This window comes from Equus przewalskii, chromosome 1 (assembly GCF_037783145.1).
Source record: "Equus przewalskii isolate Varuska chromosome 1, EquPr2, whole genome shotgun sequence".
Taxonomy (NCBI): Eukaryota; Metazoa; Chordata; class Mammalia; order Perissodactyla; family Equidae; genus Equus; species Equus przewalskii.
The window spans coordinates 61,617,457-61,633,332 of NC_091831.1; the positions used below are offsets into that span (position 1 = coordinate 61,617,457).

At 48.0% G+C, this 15,876-nt stretch overlaps 1 protein-coding gene across 50 annotated transcripts in view; it reads right to left on the minus strand.

The window, feature by feature from the left end:
* CAMK2G (calcium/calmodulin dependent protein kinase II gamma) overlaps positions 1–15,876 on the minus strand; it is a 55,357-nt gene that overhangs the window by 27,835 nt on the left and 11,646 nt on the right. For all 50 annotated transcript variants that reach the window (XR_011538180.1, XR_011538167.1, XR_011538172.1 and 47 more), the window contains exons 3-10: positions 14,408–14,467; positions 6,029–6,083; positions 5,088–5,153; positions 2,704–2,776; positions 2,459–2,561; positions 1,941–2,024; positions 1,401–1,495; positions 628–750 (exon numbers count right to left, since the gene is read on the minus strand). Coding sequence is in view for 43 of the 50 variants with exons in the window: in XM_070612775.1 (XP_070468876.1) it covers positions 628–750; positions 1,401–1,495; positions 1,941–2,024; positions 2,459–2,561; positions 2,704–2,776; positions 5,088–5,153; positions 6,029–6,083; positions 14,408–14,467 (659 nt within the window). In the remaining 7 variants the exon portion in view is untranslated. The remainder of the gene's footprint in view (positions 1–627; positions 751–1,400; positions 1,496–1,940; positions 2,025–2,458; positions 2,562–2,703; positions 2,777–5,087; positions 5,154–6,028; positions 6,084–14,407; positions 14,468–15,876) is intronic.

Genomic DNA, 15,876 nt, shown 5'->3' on the forward strand with positions numbered 1-15,876 from the left:
CAAAGAGGCATTCAGTAAACACAAGAAAGGACCAATAAATAAACGCATCACTGGTGTCAGGAGGCCTAAACGTAGCATACCTTCTTCCTTGTTTGAAAACAAATATTTTAGCTTGATAGAATTGCATATGAAAACAGAGGATGTAGACCCACACTGATAGCCTAGGGGGCTCTCCTAGGACGAGTTCTATGAATGAACTTCAGGGTCCTTTTTAAGTGCTCAGAGGCCCCTTTCATTTATTTAAGTCTCAGTCTCACTTCCATTAGAATTGTATGAGAGCTGAGATCTGAACATGCACCCTATTTCCCAAACCTAAACCTATTACCTAACCCTATTACCTAAGGCAATGATCAACCTAAGCACTCATTCAAGATCAGAACCAAATCACACCTGACAAGTTGAGTAGAGGAGAGACAGGTAAAGGCCAGTTAGCCCCATCTTCCTCCCTGACTTCCTCCTGGTGACATTTACTGACTCCAGGTGCTACCCACCTCCCTATCTGTTGAGTCCTTTCCCAGGGCCCAGAATGATTCTTCTCTGCTCATAAGAAGGAGGGCAAGGAGGGTACTAAGAGCATACTGAGAGGTGATATCCCTGAGCTCTTCCATCATGGATGAAGACACTTACGCAGACCCATGGGTGCTTGAGAGCCTGGTCAGCTGTGATGCGCTTTGCAGGGTTTATGGTCAGCATCTGGTTGATCAAATTCTTGGCTTCAGGAGTCACGGTGTCCCACTCGGGTGATGGGAACTAAGGAGCAGGAACAGGGAGAGGAGGAATATGAAATTTGTGAGCCTCACACCCTGAAAGGTAGGTTCTGTCTTCATCCCAGCTCCTATAATTGGGATACTCTGTGCTACCTCAAACTGCCTGTCAGAAAGTTAGAGAAGCCCTGGGGTATCCCAGGACCTGTGTCAACTTAAAGACTGAGAAAGGAAAATAGAGCAGTCATGGTTAGAATGCCAGAGTATCAGATCAGGGATTACTGGGAGGGGACTCCGACTGACTCTGACATCTTCTGGTTTAACTTCATCTCTCTACTAGGAGGAACAGTGGCTCAATGATGTGCCCAAGGCCCCACTGCAGTGGAGGGAGCTGCCAGACTTCTCATCCCTAGGTTATGCAGCATACCACATGGCCATGCCATTTTTTGCAAATAATACATCAAAGGGGTTCAGTGGGCTCCTTGATTTTATAGCTACCAAAATGGCTGTTATGGATTTTATAGCTACCAAAATACCAAAAGAGTTGCTCCCTGGGATGAGGGTGGCAAGAATTGAGACCTCTATGCTCATTCCTGGATCCTCAAAGTCCCCTGACACTCCCTGTATCCGGTGACACACTAAACATATCCTCTCCCTTAGACAGAGCCTGAGGGGTGGGAACAAACTGGTTCTTACATCATAGGCTCCAGCCTTGATCTGCTGATACAGCTTGTGCTGATCCTCATCCCAGAAGGGAGGGTATCCCACCAGGAGGATATACAGGATGACCCCTATGAGACAGAACACAGATCACTGGGGTCAGTCACTTACTTTTCTGATGAACCAGGAAAAGGCACACAGGACTTGGAGCCACCCAGAAAGCTAAGGGCCATATCAGAGGTAGAAGTGGATGGCAGACAGTGATGCTCTGCCACTAGCTCCTCCTGCTGTGCTTCACTGCTCATGTCACCAAGCACGTCAGGGATTTCTTAAGGTACAACCCACCCTCTAAGGCACAGGCAAATCCCTCTTTAAGGATGAAATATAATCCAGGAAGTACTTGGAGAGGAGGGTGTGATGGGAAGAGCCATCCCAGGGGCACTAAAGTAAACACCGTGATTCCACATGTACCAGACACTTGTGGGACCTGGAAGGAATAGCAATGTCTCTTTCTCACCATCACTGGAAGTTGAGGGCCCTTAACACCGAAAAGCTGAGAGTGTGGAATGGGCTTACCGCAGGCCCAGATATCCACAGGTTTTCCATAGGGATCTTTCCTCAAGACCTCAGGGGACAAGTAACCTGGGGTGCCAGCAAAACCTGTAGCAAAAGAGAGGGCAGAGGCACACTGAACCAACTTTCTCTCTCATTAAATCCACATCAACAATTTTCCCCAAGTCCCATCTCACTCCTGTTGCTTTTGCTACATAAGCTCTCAGCACATGGGCAGCAAGAGATGACAGGCTAGGCTTCCTTCCTGTCATGCCCGGACTCTAAATCAGAGGGTAAGACCATGTGCCTACCAGGAACTCCCACTTCTTCCCAGGGACAGCAAGAACACAGTGTGACAATAGCTAGACTCACTGTTTTGAGTCACATAGGACCAGGGGGGAGCTCTGTACCCTCTCCCTCATCCAGTCTCTGAGGAGGCCAGGACCATTAAGGGTCTGGCTTCTAGTTCTGAAAGAGGAAGGCAGATCAGGAAGAGGAGGAAGGGTGGGGGCTGCATTCCAGAAAGATAGGCTCACTCTTACCAAACCAAGCCTGCTGCTCTCCCTGTACTTCAATGGCTAGGCCAAAATCAGCCAGCTTGACGGCGGCACCCTTGCATTTACTGGCCAGTAGCAGGTTCTCAGGCTGTATAAGGAAGAGAGAACCTTGTGAGGCACACCCCTAAGGCCCAGAGGGAGCCTAGATGGGACCTTGCAGTACCACCACCTGGCACCAGGTGGCGCCAACGTGCCACAAGCAGGAGGCAAAGGGGGAGCCTGGATAGTACCTTCAGGTCCCGGTGGACAATGTCATGCTGGTGAATGTGGTTAACACTCTCCAGAATCTGATGTATACAGTGGCTGCAAAAGCAGAAGGAAAAGAAATGTCAGTGGAAGGTTAAACCACCTCATCCACAACCACATGCTGTGGACTAAAGCACAAAACTCTGGGTCACAGGTTCACAGGGAATCACTGAATAATGAGCCAGAACCTTGGACTTTGGACAGCATCTAATTCAACCTATTTTACAGAAGAAGAAACTGAGGCCAAGGCAGATTAAGTGGTTTGTCCAGGGTCTCCCATTAGTCTCTCAGAGGAAAGACTAGAACAGGGTCTACCATGCCTCCCTCGACTGCAAAGGCCCAACACTGTCCATTTCTAAGAGATTGGAAGATACCCTAGACTCCGTCCTGAGAAACAGAGGCCATCCAACTGCTTCCTTCTTTCTCTTTACCCCTCTTCTTGGAGAAAAGGCTTGTGGTGGCAACTTAGGAAGGAGAGCCCAACTAAGCCTAAGCTGTTTTGGGGGTGGGTGCACTCATTCATTTAAGCATTTACTGAGTGCCGAAAGGCATTGTGCTTGGTACCACACAGACTCTAAAGATGAATAAGACCCAGTGCCGGCCCTGAAGTTTATCATCTAGTAGGGGAAATAAAACAAGTACACAGACATCTTTAGGAAATAGTGTACTTAAGAGCATTCCAAACAGGGCACCTGACGAGCATTTCTGGTATCGATTTTGTATAGAAAAAGACAAACGGAGCCAGAGTCACATTCAGCTGCTCATTTCTTGAATCAGGCTGTCCACCTTCCAAACCATCCTGCCACAGTTGCAGTCAATCACCTGTTAGGGAGTACTGGCAATCTAGAGCAGCAGTAAAACCTGGGGGACAATTTTCTCCCCCAGGGGATATCTGGCAATGCTTGGAGGCATTTCTGGTTGTCATAACTGAGGGGGAGGGTGCTAATGGCATCTAGTGGGCAGAGGCCAGGGATGCTTCTAAACCTCGACAAGGCTCTCACAACAAAAAATTACCTGGTCCCCTATGTCGGCAGTGCTGAGGTTGAGGAATTCTGTCCCAGAGAATGGAGCCCCACCCAGCAGGTATTACCAGGTATGTGGAGCAGGCTTGCAGAGCCTGGGGTCTGGGGGTGCTGGGCTGGTGGCTTGGACTTAATATTCCTTCCTCTAAAATCTGATGCTGGAGCTTCCACAAGAGCCAAGGGGTTTTACTGGGCTCCTGAAGGCTGAGGCTCAGGCCTCCCCACAGGACACAGCCCAAGAGTAGGCCAAAGAGACTTTAAGACTGAGCTGAAAAGGCGAGTCTCCACAGAAATATATAATTAGAACAGAGCCAGGCTAGCAGGGAGAGCCTTCTGGCCAAAAATGGCAAAAGTGAGAAATGTCCCAGCAGAGCCAGGCCAAGCCCACTGGTACAGTCACTCCCCCAGCTCTCCCTCCTCCCTGCCAGCCTCCCTGAGCTATCACTGCCTCCTCCCACCCCAGAGCCTGGTGCTCCCCTGCTGGTACTGGAATTCATCTCCCTAGTCCAGAATTTTTCCTGAGGCTGAAGCATCTGAAGTTGATCAGCAAACAGTGGCCTCTTAGGGTTGAGAAATTTGTGAGGAAGCTGCGCTCCCCGACTCTCCAGAGGCAGCCAGAGTTGCCACATATGCCAGATAAGCTGCAGGCAGAATGATCAAAACCAGGTTGTAAGGACATCACCCTCAGAGAAAACTCAGGGCCAGGGGAGGAGCCGAGGCAGGAAAGGCAGGCCAAACAAGCACCCGAGAGCTGTGGTGTGGGAGGAATTCTGCTGTGTCACATGAATGAGCTGCCAGGGTTTCCATGGAGGGCTGGGGGCTGAGGTGAGTGGCCAAAGAATGGTCCTCAGGACTGAGGAGCCCTAAATCAGGGCTGGTCATGGTGGTCAAAACACAAGGTGATCCAGGCTGAAATCTCCCGAGAAGGTTCCTGGTCATATCATTAACCCAGACGTTTCCACTCCTTCATGATACGAACTGTGTTTCCTCTATCCCTAGAGCATCCCCAGGATGCCTTGTACACTGTAGATTTGTTAAAGGAAAGAAGCAGGGGTATGGAGGGCTCTGGGCATACTTGGGATACACAGTAGTGCAAAGAAAAGGTTTTTCTGGGGTGAAAGGGTAAAGGAGACTTGTAAGGGCTTTGCAAAAACACTGATCTGGGAGTGCTGAATATTTAACTTTTAATTATCACCCACAAAATGCAGCCTGGGTCCAGCTCTAACAGAACCTTTGTCCAGACAAGAGCTCTTCTGATCTTCCCCAAAGACTATTCAAATAGGCACAACGCCTGGTCCCCCAAGGTGGCCAAGACTCACACATGAACTAAAGGGCCCTCGTCTCACCTGGCATCAGCTTCACTGTAGTACTCTCTGGCCACAATGTCTTCAAACAGCTCACCTCCAGTAACACTGCAACCGACAGACAAATAGGGTCAGAGGAGGCAGGTCAGTTGGTCAACCCCAGCATCCAAAAGGTAACAGGTCACACTGTAGAATAGCTTTTAGAGAAATTCCAACTTTACATACATTTCATCTGAGGGCTCAGAACATGCTCAATCCTTCAATGACATGGGGCTTCACCTTAGGGTAACACGGGCCCTCCCTTCCTCCTGCACATTTCTGTTTCTATACCCTACAGATTAGCTAATACTTTAGGCAAAGACAAACATGTGAGAATCTAAGAGAAAATAATCGACATACTTAGAAAGTTATAGCTTTATTTGAGACCAATATGAACATTAAGATACAGCTGCCCAAGAAGGTCCGACCTACTACTAAAGTTGAAGACCAAGGACACTAAGCCCCAACTCTGAAAATACTGGAGAGCCATTCCCAGGAGGTGAAGAGCCACTTTTAAGACATTAAACCACAACCAATGTGGAGGAGAGACCAATTAGAGCCCAGTTTATGACTAATAAAAGCTACTTTCAATTTCCCAGAATTTTTAAGGTCATGCAAAGAGCTGTATTCTATTTCTCCACTAAAGACAACACACCAAGAAAGAAGAAACAAGCAACTGCATAGGGTGTGCTGCTGATCAGAAATGTGAGAGCAATGCCATGCTGGGGTTCAGAGTCCTGGGGAATACTGAGTGAGCAATGAGACCACCGCCCCCCAGCAACCTGCCGGTTACCAGAGGAAGTTCAAAAATCAAATCCTCTCCCTCGGGCAAAGGAGAGGGATCCTCAGCAGAGGCTGAAGGCCCAGTTTCGGCCTTTTCTCAAGCCTTCATCTTGAGCCAGCTGGAGGGAAAGGCCCCCACACCCTCAGAAAATGGCACTTACAGGTCAAACACGAGGTAGTGAAACCCTTCTTCAGAAATACTGTCATGGAGGCGCACTGCAAGAGAGGAGATGGGGACAGAGATTAACAGAGAGAAAACTGGGAAATCCTATTCCTCTCCTCTGCAGCAACCCTACCCCTGCCCGATCCTGTCAACCTCATTGGGCTCTCTCCTAAAGGAGCAACAGTGAGAAGTGGCAACATGCCCAGCTCCCCTCAACCCAAAGATACACGGCCACAGAGTAGACATAACCAGCCCCCAGGGTTCAGCGCTCTGGTCGCCATCTCAGAGTGCCGAGATGCAGGCAAGAGACAGAAGCTTCATGGCTAAGAAGTAAGACAAGGAGAAAAGCAACCTTCCCTGAGAAGCTAGAAGGAAACTTCCCAGAGGGGCTAGTCCCAGAGAAGGTGGTCCTGGGATATGATGCGTGATGGGGTAATGCAGGGTGAGAAGCAACTACTTATGCTGACTACAGGGGGACAGAAAATGGCAAGAAGTGACAGCCTGAGAGCTCTTTCAGAGGAGTAAATAGGAAGAAGAGAATTAAGAGGAGGGAAAGAAGCTGGAAAGGCAGAGCCCGGCAGGAAGGCACGTGGAGTGAGGACAAAGGATGGTAAACATGAGAGGCAACATGCAGACTCAGGCAATGATAAAATAACTGTTTACAGTAGTCCCATCCTTGGGGGATGAGTTCCAAGACCCCCAGTGGATGCCTGAAACCACGATAGTACTGAACCCTATGTATACTATGTTTTTTCCTATACATATATACCTATGATCAAGTTTAATTTATAAATTAGGCACAGTAAGAGATTAACAACAATAACTAATAATAAAATAGGACAATTATAACAATATACTGTAATAAAAGTTAGCATAGATCTTAGCAATCTCAGTATATGATTTTTTTCTTTTCTTAAGTTGAGAGCTTTCACCTTTTCACTTAAAGAAAGCCCTTGACGGCTTCTCTTTGGCATATCTGAATTGCCAGCATTACTACTCTTGAGCTTTGGAGCTGTTATTAAGTAAAATAAGGGTTACTTGAACACAAGCACTGTGATGCAGTGACAGTCGATCTGATAACTGAAACGGCTACTAAGTGACTAATGGACGGGTGGTGCATACAGTCGAGGATATGCTGGACACAGGGATGATTCATATCCCCAGCAGACGAAGTGGCACGGCGTGAGATTTCATCACACTACTCAGAATGGCACGCAATTTGAAACTTAAGAATTGGTTATTTCTGGAATCTTCTATTTAATATTTTTGGACCGCAGTTGAATGTCGGTAACTGAAACCTCAGAAAGTAAAACCATCAATAAGGGAGGATTACTGAATTAAGTGAGTGTTAGTGCCAGGCTTTGTGTTAGGCGCTTTGCATACATTACTTATTGTATAAGCATTTAATGAATACCTACTGTGTGCCGGACCCTGTGCTAGATGGTGGGATTTAGGAAGGACACAGTGCCTGCCTTCTACGAATTTATTTTTCCTGACAACCACCCTGAGATGAGTATTATTCCCATTCTACAGATGAGGACACTGGAGGCTCAGGTACATATAGTACCTGGCCAAAGGCCAAAGATATGGTGGGTCAAAATGTGAACCCAGCTCTTTCTGCCTCCAAAGACTGGTCTACACCACTGCTTCCTATAAGAAATACGGAGTAGCCCACATACTCAGGCAACAAAGCAATGGAACCTGGGAGAGAAATCACTCACGAATGAACCTACAACAGCATCACAGATGGGTCCAGAAGGCCACTGCATGGAACAGACTAGGGTAACTCACCAACTGAAAGAAAAGCTTGGAGCGCAGAATCCCTTCCCACTCCCCACCTCCAGAGCTCTTGGGCTAAAAATCAACCTAATGTCTTCTGAGGTCTCCTCTTCAAGCTTCTGTCCACAAAGCCACCTCTGGATTAAACACCAATCCCTGAGCATCATTCTACTGCAAACACAACTCAATGCTGTGGCCAACTGTCCCAGGTGTTCCTGTCCCTTCCCTCACCTGAACTCTCTTGATGGGGAACCTCTGTTCCAAAGGGCTCCCTCTGTTTGACCTTCGCTCCAATCCTTGGCAGTTTCAGGAGCACCTCACAGAGCACTTCAGGAATGGCCTGACACCAAACCAACCAGTGAAGTTCTTAGAAACAACGAAATCACCATGTCTCTCCCTCAGTGGGCCCAGGCTGCCAACCACCCCAAAGGACAGCTTCCATTTCCAGTGTCAGAGCATTTCATCAGGGCTGAGGCACTTGCCTACATTCCCTCGCTACCAAAGCAAGATCAGCCAGAAAGTCAATACAGGCACTCAGCCATCACTACAGCCACGTGGTTCTCCTCACTTGACAAATGAGGACCCAGGCCTGCTCGGGCTAGAACCAGGCCCTGACGATTGTTTACACTTCATGTTGCCTACCTTATTTGATCTGATCAAGTTACTTAACCCCCAAATTCCACCCAAACTCAGTATTTCTGTGATTTACCAATGGGATCAAAGGTGGGTAGTACTTCTAAAATTCTCCTCCTCAAACTGTTTTTTCTTGTACTTGGGAACCAAGCTCACACTTCTCTGGGCCTACAGATGACAGAAGGAAGGAGCGACAGCCAGACTGCTGCTTCCCTCCCACCTAACTAACCCAGACATGCTCAACTGAGCTCCCCAAAGCCCTGCCACCCTTCCTCCTCACTTGTGCTTCTCTGGCCTAAGTTGGTGCCTCACGCTGAGTCCTGCTGCAGCTGCTGCTCCCTCGCTTCCAAAAGGACTCTCCATTTAATTAAAAATTTGCTATTAAAAAGCATTAAAGTGTGTAATACAAATAATCCCCTGGAAATCAGCTGTCCCAGAAGCTAAAGACCTGCTTCATTAGGGAGGTGACTAACAGCAGGATGGTGAGCTAACAGGACAGCAGGTACAATGCTAACAACCATTCCCAAGAGAGCCCTGCCGCCTGGTCCTGCCCCCCCTGGACCCTCACCCCTGTGCTAGCCCCCAGTTCAGCACAGCAGAGCTGAGAACAGGGCAAAAAGTGCAGGCACCCATGCCTATGCCCAGACAGGGAGTCACTGGCACTTGTCCTTCTCCAGGAAGGCCACACACAGAGCTCAGGTGGGAGAAAGCAGGGAGGGGCGTCAAAAGAAAAGAGCAGCAAAGGAAGACTAATCCTCCCTGGCCACCTAGTCCAGAGAACGGCTTTAATCTGTGCCCCAGAGCAAGGCACCACCAAGACAAGGAGGGACAGGTGTGGAAGGCCCCGTATCTGAGCAAGGCTGTCATTTTTCTTTTTTTTTTTTCATTTGTAGAGAAAATTAACTGGGAACTGAGAACAAGAGGAGAAACTTGACTGTGCCACTCTAAATGCCTACCTAGCAGACTCTTGATAATAATGAGCCAAATTATAATAACTAACACTTAGTTGAACTGTTTCTGTGTGCTAGGAATCGTGTCAAGTGCTTTACATATATTATTTTACTGAACCCTTGAATTAACTCTGTGGGGTAACTTCTACTACCCCCACGACAGGACAGGAAACTAAGGCTCCAAAAGAAACTCATCCAAGGTCACACTAAACGGTAGAACCAAGACTTGAAGCCAAAACAAACCAACTTCAAGATCCTTGATATTGCAGAATTGCCTGCTAGGGAGTCACTTCCTCTATCCTCTTCAGCAAAGGAGCTTCAACCTGTCCCCACTAGCCTTGGCCATTCTGACTTGCTCATCAATGTTCATTCAGCACCTTCCCTGAAGCAAGCGTGGCTGTACATGCCACGGCTATGGCTGTAAAGAAGAGAAAAACCCAGCCCTGCCATCTCGGAGCTTCCAGGTGAACGGGGAAGACAGGCTTTAAACCAGCACTTACACAAATATGTAACTAAGCACGACTGTGCTGAGGGCTGTGAGGCAGAAGCAAAGGATGCTATGGATGTGTGGAATAAAATAATCTGACACCCAGCCCATTCCACAGTAATGAGAGGGCATGAAGGCCAAGGAGGGCCAGGCCAATCTACAGACAGGAAGATCTTGGAAAAGGACTATAGAGCATTTACTGCGATAAACCTAATTATTGTTCTTCACAAACTGTGAAAGGAAGAACAGGCCAAAAAAATACCTAAATGCTCTTACTTGATGTTTCATACCTGACAAAGCCACAACCCAAATGTTGCCACTATTTCCAATGTTTAAAAAGCACCCAACAGGGGCTGGCCTGGTGGTGCAGCAGCTAAGTGCGCATGTTCCGCTTCGGCAGCCCAGGGTTCACAGGTTCGGATCCTGGGTGCAGACATGGCACCACTTGGCAAGCTATGGTGTGGCAGGCATCCCACATATAAAGTAGAGGGAGATGGGCATGGATGTTAGCTCAGGGCCAGTCTTCCTCAGCAAAAAGAGGAGGACTGGCAGCAGTTAGCTAATCTTCCTCAAAAAACAAAAACAAGACCACCCAACAATATGCCAGATTTTAACTAATAAACTTCAGTCAAAAAAGTACTGACAAGGTGTCACTGTTAATGTCCACAGTGGGGGCTGGTGGAGGACGGAGGCTGCCCCCCAGGAGCAGGTGAGCAAGGATTTGGGAGCTGCTCTGTCATAATCTAATGTTTTCTTCTTTTTCTTTGTAACTGTTTCTGCTACACTACTGTTAGCTGAATGGGCCCTGGGCCCAAGGTAAAAGGCAGCCTCACTTGAATAACTCGTGAACTGAGTTGGGACTAGGGGTTTAGGAAAGATCACTTCTGGGAGCTGGAATCTCCACTTCCATTATCTCCATTTATTTCCTAGGCCTCCTTTGCTTGCTGAACCCTCTCACAACAACTCCACAAAGAGGCACAGATGACAGAACAGAAGCACAGGTGGGTGAAATAGTGTGCTGGAGGTCACAGCTACCAAACAGCAAATCTCAGATTCAAACCTGGAAGACGATGCCAAAGCCACAGACCTCTGCTTCTGCACGTGAGCATCACTTGTGGACAAGCTCAGATCCACCTCAGACCTACTAAATCAGAATCTGAATTTTAACACGATCCCTAGGAGATTCATGAACACATGAAAGTTTGAGAAGTGCTGCTCTAAACCACAGTGCCAGACTGTGATGGAAACTGCTGGGGCAGCTCAGCATGAAGGAAGACAGAGTCTATTCATTAGAGGAATTCAGAGCAGGGAGCAAGCAGATCACAGGAAGAACACACTCCATTCTGACTTTAGATAATCAGCACTACCACCTTCTCCTCTCAACTCCACACCTCTGGTCACATCCTCCAGGGCTGTCTCAATTTCTGCAGTAGGCCTCATTACCAACAGGCTTTTTTTTTTTTAACTAGGGACTTTAGTTAGTAAGTTAGTTTTTTGGTGAGGAAGTTTGCACTGAGCTAACATCTGTGCCAATCTCCTATTTTGTATGTGGGACACCGCCACAGCATGGCTTGATGAGCAGTGTGTAGGTCCACACCCAGGATCTGAACCCATGAACCACAGGCTGCCAAAGAGGAGTGTGCGAACTTAACCACTATGCCACCAGCCTGGTCCCAATAGACTTTACTTTTTAGAGCCATTTTGGGTTCATGGCAAAACTGAGCAGAAAGTACAAAGAGCTCCCACATACCCTCGTCCCCATACACACACAACCTCCCCCACCATCAACATCCCCTACCCAACCATCACATTCGTTACACTTGATGAACCTACACTGACACATCATTATCACCCAGAGTCCATGGTTTACATGTGGGTTCACTCTTCCAACAGACTTTTAACTCCGGAGACAGGATATCTATTAGGGAAAAAACTGGGGATGCCCGGCTTCTTGCACCAAATACCCTTCTGAATTCAAGTGCCTCCAAGCCTGACAGAACCAGAGGTTGACTGTGTGCTCTATGCTCTTGTCTTCTTCAAATCTGTACCACTATTGGGCTGGTCCACTTGTATCCCTCCAGGATGGAGTTAAAGAGGCTGAAGCCAAAAGGGCCACAGCTCTGAAGGATGGAGCAGCAGAGAGAGGAGAGGAATAGTGAACTACGGAGACAAAACTGCCTCATCTCCTGCCACGAGCCAGGTCAGGATCCAGAGCAACCCTCACCTCCTGGACCTGCAGTTCTGCCACATCTCCAGGAGCCCTGGTTCCCACTGGAAGCCAGAAAGCCTGACCAGCCAACTCTCCCAGGGCACAGTCCTGATTCACCTTTCTCTCTCCCTGCCTTTGACCTCAGGGCCTCAGACCAATATCCCTCAGGATCTGGGAGCAGTCATGAAATGGAAGCAATCAGATGCTGACAAAGCGAGTGTGCCTTGCCTGGCTCTTGTTGCCTCCCTAATAGAGCAGATGGTTGGGGTAGATGGTCCCTCTGTCTGCCTTAATTCTGAGCTGGGGGCAAGTGGTAAAAAAAAAAAAAAGAGTGACCAAACCAAGTGAAGTCTGAAAGGCCAAAAAGTATATACTTAATTTCTAGAAATACACAGAAAGCAGGGTAGGACTTTTTTCAGCTAGCATCTCGATTTTATCCTTCTTGGTCATTTCACAATTGTTTTCATCCCACCCTAACCCTCTGTGGTCAACCACACCCGTGTCGTAGGTGATGCAGCCATGCTTCTGCCTCCTACATGATCTACCCCACCCCTTGTTCGCCTCCCTTCATGTTGGTCACAGGAGTATAAGGAAAGGAAGTTACCGTCCTCGGACTCTGAGATCCAGGACTAGAACACCAAGATGCTCTGTGCTTGTAGATGGCTTTAGTTACCCCTATGCTTTTTCTTCCTGTTCTGGAACTTCCAGGTCAGAGGTCACAAGCTCACAAAGCCTGCAGGGATCACATGGGTAGTGCAAATGTGGGATAACGAGGAGTGGCAAGGACAGTGGCTAGTGGGCTAAAGGGGCAGCCACTGCCGAGCCCCAGCTGATTCTGGCCACACATGGATGTGGGCTCAGCAGAGCTAAGCCTTCTGATTTGAAAGACCAGAGAAGAGAATTTTTTTTAAAATGTGAAATCTCATTTTCAAATACTGGCAAATAATAAAAATATTTTTAGACCCACGAGCCGGCCAAATGAAACATGCCTAAATTTGTGACTGCTGTTCCAGCTGTTCTTCTCCATCATCTCTCTCCTACCCAAGGTAACATGTTGGTCCCCACGGTGCCATTTTCAGGTGTGGGTCTAACTTCAGAGATCAAACAGGAGCTCCAACAGTTCCAGGCCCAGGACCCACTGGCTGAGAGGTGCTAGCTCCGTGGAACATACTATACCAGGCAGAGCTGAGCCCTGGCTATGCCAGTCTGCTCTGGACTAATCCAAGCTGCTGACTGCAATCTATAAAGCCCTGTATAGTTGGAGTTCTGGTTACCTCTGCTCCTCTCCCCTTGGGCTGGAGTACGACCTCAGCTCTTCCCATGTAATAGCTCATGCTGAGCATTCTAGCCCCAGATCTGGGAAGCCAGAGGCTAAGTAGCTCTGGAGGAAGCATCAAGCTTCAGCAATTGGCCTCACAGCCCTGGCCACCAACAGAGCAGACCAGGCGGCCTCTAAGGCACTGTGGGAGCCCTGTTATTTAGGCCATGCCAGAGGAGCACCGAACACGTGTTGTTCTTTGTGATGACTCAGGGCTTTCTGCGAAAACCTAGGAGATGCTCTCTGCTCTGCCTCAAGTCAAGACTGGGGTTTCTGCTCAGATACTGCAGCCAGCCCAGTTTCTGTCCCCTCTGCAAAAAGCACCAAATCAGGGCCAACGCTTCTGGCAAAGACTATTTCAGCTAAACAATGTAAAACTGAGCTGGAGTGGGTTGTGGAAGGCAAACCTCCCCAGGCTTTAGAACAACCAACAATGTGCTCTTGTTCCCCAAGTCAGGGTGGGAGCAGGGAGAAATCTTCTTAATTTTTTCTCCTTCCCCATGAGAGTGGCTCCTTCCATCCCTTCTCCAGAGAAGCCAGGCGGGTGGGCAACTTGCTTTCCTGGCTCTGGGGAACACAAACGGGAGCGCCATGGAAACCCCCAGAGTGTGCACGACACTGCAACAGGAACAAAACTCTTTCAAGTCCAGAAACAAAATCCGGACCCTTTTATGACCGCTGGGGAAGGTCCCTGGTGAGGGATGCTGGCAGGCTACTAGCCCAGAGCCTCACAGGCTGAGGACCCTGGACCTCAGCCCAAAGACAGAAGGGGAGAGGAAGAAAGGAAGTCTGAAACCTCTCCGGATAGCTCACATCCCAGCCCTGAGACGGCACCACAGGGATGGAGCCACTCAGGTCCCTAAACTAGAATGCCAGAATTCTGAGCAAGACACGGCTGCTAAAAAGACACCAAGCAAAGGCCCAGGGACAGAAATGGTTCCACACACAAAAGCAGCAGATCTCTTCCTCCCACTTTCTACAAAATGCCCAAGGACACTTACCAATGTTTGGATGTTTTAAAAGTCGGCATATCCGGGCTTCACGTTCTAGTTTCTGGTGATCTAAAAGCAGAAGAGAGAAAACAAAAGCCATCAACCATTCATTCTATTCGTGGCCACCTGGCTATTCATATTCCTTCAATTCTTAGGCACCAACTGTGCACTTTTTTATGATTTGCTGAATTAATGCAGCAAGGCACGGCAATCCTGGAGACAGGTATTACCACCACCTTTTCCAGGTGAGGAAATGCGTTAGGAAAAGACCTCAAGCTGCTGAGTGGCAGAGCTAGGATCTGAATCCAGGTCTTCAACTAAAACTTCAGTGCTCTTTCCACTAAAGCAGGGACTTCAATGGGCCGGGGGTGGGAGGATGGAGGCAGAATCTCTTTCTTGTTAGAAATACTAATAGCAGCTAAGTTTTACTGAGCACCTACTCCATGACCAGACACTGTGCTAGGAGTTTTGCATGTATTCTCTGATTTAGTCTTCATAGCCGCCCTGAAACACAATGATGCTGACAACAAAATGATGATGATGATAATGATGATTTGAAAAAAAAAATAATAATAGCTAACATTTATTGAGAGCTTACTTCTACACCAGGGAGATACATCTTTTAACTTATCCTCATAACAACTCTATGAGGTTGGTACTATTACTTTATAGAAATCCTGCTTCTCCCCAGGATCCTCTTGGCCACCCACTGCTGTGAGCTCTGACCTCTTGACACTCAGGTTCTGGGGTAACTGATTTGGTGAAATGACCAGAAGCCAAGAGTCCCTAGATTCAAGTGAGCTGTGTTGGTCAATTTCTTCCAGAGGAAGGCAGAGCCCCAGGAAGCAGAAATAGGATGCTACTACTCAAATCAAAGCAAGGCGACTAGAAGCCCGCCCAACTCTCCCTCCCTAATTCTTCTTGCTGGGATCCTGACAAAAGCCACCTCCTTCACAAAGTCTTCCCTGTTCCTCTCAGTAGACTGCAACTTCTCCCTGCTATGACCACCCTCCTACCTCCCACTGTACCTCTTAGAATCCTCACATCATATGTTACTCAGTTATCTTTTGGTCACAAGCTCTTCAAAGGGTGGGACCTTCAAAGTGGTGCTTTATCGAGTTCCCTCCATAACAGGGGCTTAATAAGGGTTTATCAATAAGATCAACAGCAGTAGTAATAACTACTATTTGCTATATGCCAGGCAGAGGCATGGATTATCTTATTTCATCCTCAAGGAAACCCTATGAAGTAAGGGATTGGATTAGTTCCATCACATTACAAATGAGGAAACTGAGGCTTAAAAAGTTAAAGTAACCTGCAGCAGATACAGGTGGTCTAAGCCTAGAGTCCTCATTCGCCATCACTATGATATGACAAAAGGATAAAGAAAAGTGAGAGCATCAGTAAAGACTTCAGGCTTGGGGCCGGCCCAGTGGCGCAGCAGTTAAGTTCGCACATTCTGCTTTGGCAGCCTGGGG